The 4676-nt window shown below is 41.8% G+C and overlaps 1 protein-coding gene across 1 annotated transcript; it reads left to right on the top strand.

Annotated features, from left to right (window-relative positions):
• The first annotated feature begins 2397 nt into the window (after positions 1-2397).
• On the top strand, positions 2398-4240 carry LOC105034645 (glutaredoxin-C1). Its single transcript, XM_010909866.4, has one exon. The coding sequence runs from the start codon at positions 2515-2517 to the stop codon at positions 2893-2895; it is 381 nt and encodes a 126-aa protein (XP_010908168.1). The 5' UTR covers positions 2398-2514; the 3' UTR covers positions 2896-4240.
• Positions 4241-4676: the final 436 nt, after the last annotated feature.

The following is a 4676-nucleotide window of genomic DNA, read 5'->3' as shown; positions in this document are numbered from 1 at the left end:
TCTTTCATAACATTGGCCGTTGGGTCGCTATTCGCACAGACTCGAACTGCAAGGACCATTACGTCCATCCATTTGCACAACTATCGAAGCAGCCATCGCGTGATCGAACGGGTCTACACGCGCGAAGGAAGGTGAATCATGCAACCCATATCTCTTCCCTCCTTTCTCACGCGCGAACAAAGGTTATATCCTCCTGCTCGTTTGACTCCCCCCGTCAGGGTGGTCTGACTTCTCTGAGCACTGACGGACCGTTGTCCAGTGGGTCCCATCCACGCTACCCAAACAAAGATTTCGGGGACATTCCATGGACCAACCAAGCCGAATTAATAATTAGCAGCTCTCGCAGATCCCCTCAATCCTCCTTCGGTTATGGCTTCTAAGCTGCTGCAAGTGGCTTAAGAAAAGCCAAAGCCAGTTAGGAAACTCCACTCTAATTTGACGAGTCCCAGAGGAAAGAGATTTTACAAACCATGAGTTTTTTTTATTCTTTACTTTTTTCGATAAATAGTTGATTTTATCCTTTTCTTTGACTTTGATTTCCCGATTCTTTGCAGTTATTATTGCGCGTATAGATCTTTATAACAAGAATAAGTCATATCAATATTTTTTCAGAATAGTTGTTGCAGTTAGCATAAGCAGGTTTTATAGAAGTTGCCTTAGGTGGGGTCCAGGATGTGCCTGCAGTGCGAATAAGAATGACTCATGCGACATCAACCGTTGGATCATATAATCATTGTTTTGAGATTTGTGCCAATGAATTATTGAAAGATTTTTGGAGTTCTTTTAAATGGATGTTGAAAGGGTTTAAAGTGCTTTTAGATCTATACGAGATGTGATCCCACGGTTGATATGAAAGAGATTAATAAAAAAAAAAACCTCAAATCAGCTTTGGTTGCACTAGAACTACTTCCTATAATAATGAGATGCGGGTACTTATTTTTTTGGTTGACGCTCTATGCTAACAGAGTAACTAAATATTTTTTTACCAAAAAAAAATAAATATCTTGCATAATGGAGAACAGCAGGATGCCGTATACATGCACCATTTGTGTGCCCAATACATTCAAATATATCCATCTGTCTCTATTTCTGTATAATTTTTCAGGATTTTCGCTTTCATGATCCATCTCTAAGAAAATAACTAACAACAATATATACAAGAAAAGATTTGACAAATGAGAACTTGGGAAAGTGGATAACTTGGCATCAGTTTGAATTCTCGTGCAACTGGGTTTGTGAGCAAAACTGATCCAAGACGGATAGAGATGAGAACTCCAATTGGATACAGTAATACCCAATGGATAAAAGATATACAAGATAAGGAGGAGAAAAAATGCACGCAAAGAAATCCAATACCACCTAATTAAAATACTCCTATATTAAAAAAAGATAAAAAGGTGAGACTAAAAGAATATATCATGCGGGCATCTTTTAGCCCAGGTACTCTGCTAATGTACGCACTGGTGTTGGGTCACCGAACCGGAAAACAGTACGCCCCACCCGACAGCGAGGACGGAGACAGCCGCTATTGCCCAGCATACTCCTCTGACAAAGCCTGTAACCCTTGTCTCTGCCTTGTATACTTTACTTAGTACATGTATTCGATTATATCAATTTCACTTTTACTATTCAAATATAAAAAATCTGGAAGAATAACTAAAATGAGAACAGATTATATAGTCCTCCCTACAAACCAGTATTTAGAGGTAATTATATCAATTGAACAGTTGATTCTGTATATATAGTTATATCAGACACTTTAATTAAAGGAAAATAACAGATAATAATACACCATTACCTGCTAAATGATTGTTATAAGCTAATGTAGACATTGTCTAAAAACTATTAGTTTTTGAATAATATAAAAATGTTATATATAATTTTTTTTTTTGCTGCTGCATTTTGAGTTTACAACCATATAAAATTTTGTAACTTATTATAGTTTATTCATATATATATATATATATATATATATATATATATATAACTAGCGGCTTCTAAATTGTCAGCACGGTCATTTGCATCCAACTCCTTATTTCAAACTTGGGAACGACAGGAGGTCAATTATCAAACACGTCATAACAAAATTTCAACTAAAATGTAAAAAAACAGAGAGGAAAAGAATGAAAGAAACCAGGCATAGTGCATTTATTTTTTATTTTTTTATTTTTTTCTATCAGAAAAAAAAAAAAACTAGGCATAGTGTGCATTTATTATAGAAGCCTCTCTGTGCCTCCAGGTGTCCCTTCCTACCACTGTCCCCTTTTGCATGCGCTGGCGAGTGACGACCCCCTGACCCCAACTCCCAAACTTCCCATTCTACCCCTCCAACTTTCTTTATTCTTAAAACAACCCTCCTTCCTTCCCTATATTAGTCCCCTCCCCTCACTCCCACTCCCACTCCCAGCTCCTCTCCACTTCTCTTCTTTTCCAAAGCTCTCCATTCGTATACTACCCTGTGTTTCACCTCTCTTTCTTGTTAGTATATACTCCAAGCGAAAAGGATTAAAGAGAATGCAGTACCAAGCAGCGGAGTCGTGGGGTGCGGCGTACGCGGCGATGGGCGGGCGAGCGGACCCACTGGAGCGGGTGGAGCGGCTGGCGGCGGAGAGCGCGGTGGTGATCTTTAGCGTGAGTACGTGCTGCATGTGCCACGCCGTGAAGCGGCTCTTCTGCGGCATGGGGGTGAGCCCCACCGTGTACGAGCTCGATGAGGACCCCCGCGGCAAGGAGATGGAGCGAGCCCTTGCCCGCCTCCTCGGAGGCGGGCCCCCGGCCGTCCCCGTTGTCTTCATCGGTGGCAAGCTCGTTGGGGCCATGGACCGGGTCATGGCCTCCCATATCAATGGCACCCTTGTCCCCCTCCTCAAAGAGGCCGGCGCTCTCTGGCTCTAAGATGTTTCTACTACGTCCATCCTCATATTCACAGCCTACAACCATTACTATAACATATTATCATATTATTACAGAGAGAGAACTAAAGAGAGATACGGGAGGTTTTAGAGAGAGAAAGGAGGGTTTCGTTTTATTGGTTTTTTCTTCCTCCGTTTTGGGTACAGGAATGACCAGTGGGTTTGGAAATTAGCATGCCTTATTTAATTTTCTTTAACTTCGATATTGGCGTTTATGTTTGGATCAAGGGAATGAGGAGGGTTTTGGTGTTTGGTGTTGGGTTTGGTGGTTTTAGCGTAATCTGCTTCTGAGGATCATCATGATATGTATAGAAAAGACGCAAAAAAAAAAAAAAAAAAAAAAAAAAAAGAAAAAAAAGGGAATGGCTGTTTTCTTTCTGTTGTTTAAGTCTGGAGGCATGTGGCGTGCTTAGTTCTTCCCTTTACCTCTGCTTCTGTGTTCATTACTAGTGCTATACTACTAAATCTACTATTAATGGAACTACTACTGTTACATTTGGTGGCCGAATGACTGTTTTCTTTTTCATCTATAGCATTCTACCATCTTGTCGAGAGAGAGAGAGAGAGAGATCTTTACTCTTAGTGGGTTTAACTGCACTGTTCATATCCTCTCCTTTACTGTTACCGTTACTGCTATTTGACTTTATCTTAATGATTGTGTCTTTCAATCTGGGTTTTGTATCGCATGTTGATTACTTCAGCTTCTATTCCCATGCTTTTCTGGCGCTCGATCTCAGAGAGCTCAAGTGGGAATCAATAATTAGTTCTCAAGAACTATGTAGCTCGGTCCTGCTAAAAGACGGAGATCTTTTGACAACTAATACACCGTTCACTTTTTTCTAAAACAAAATTATTATCAATATTAAATATTATATATTGACCTTTGCTTTACTTCTTATTTCCGCCTCAGCCTTCGTGACAATGCTGGCCTTAGTCTTACGCTGCCACGTTAATCGGGCGTGATGACGATGCATGGCTTGTCCTCCAGCACTGACATGACACGTCAGCAGAGGCTGCCTCGTGATCCGTACGAAACCTATTTCTCGGGCGCAGGCCGACATCTCTTGTCGCTCAAGCCAGTGGAATCGGGCCACGTGTCCCGCAGCCGTGCCTGGTCATGGAGCATGCGCGATCCCAGAGCCCGAATCGCCATGCTCATCGCCCCCTCGGCCGCTTGACGCGTGTAGATTTGGTCCCCCGGCGGGGCGACCGAGACGCGCAGCGGGGTGAAGGCGAGCCCGCTGGCTTTATGTTTTTTTGCGCCTTCCGTTCTTTCGCCTCTTCTTCTTCTTCTTCTGTTATTTTAAACAAACAAAAATCTTCATTTATATCTTGCATCGTCTCCTCTCTTTGTTGTTTGGTCCCTTTTTCCCTGTGGGTTTCGGCTTTTCTGAAGTGGGTGCTACTACTTTGATAATGATGCTGTGACAAAGGCTAGTGTCATGCTACTCCTTGCGTTGCACTTAATAATTAACCACAGGCAAGATTGTAGTGTTGGTGCAATGCTTTTTAAGGTTGCCTGCTGTTTTCAAGAGGCTAATAACGACTTGCTAGTCTCAGCTTACAGGTGATTCTAGCCTAGTTAACTAAAACATTTTCATCAAACAAAAGGCCAGAGAAAGAGATGCTGATCATAGAGAGTCAAAGAAAAAAGAAAAAATCATTAGAGGAGGCCCAAAAGAGCAGCGAACTCCAAGAAATCTGGAATAAAGTGGTGGGGGAGATGCTGAATGTGAAGGTAGTTGGGAGCCTAGGAGAAGTCCG

The sequence above is a fragment of the Elaeis guineensis genome, chromosome 1, assembly GCF_000442705.2.
Source record: "Elaeis guineensis isolate ETL-2024a chromosome 1, EG11, whole genome shotgun sequence".
Taxonomy (NCBI): domain Eukaryota; kingdom Viridiplantae; phylum Streptophyta; class Magnoliopsida; order Arecales; family Arecaceae; genus Elaeis; species Elaeis guineensis.
Note: the sequence above shows the minus strand (reverse complement) of the source record. Positions and strands in the feature narration are given on the sequence as shown.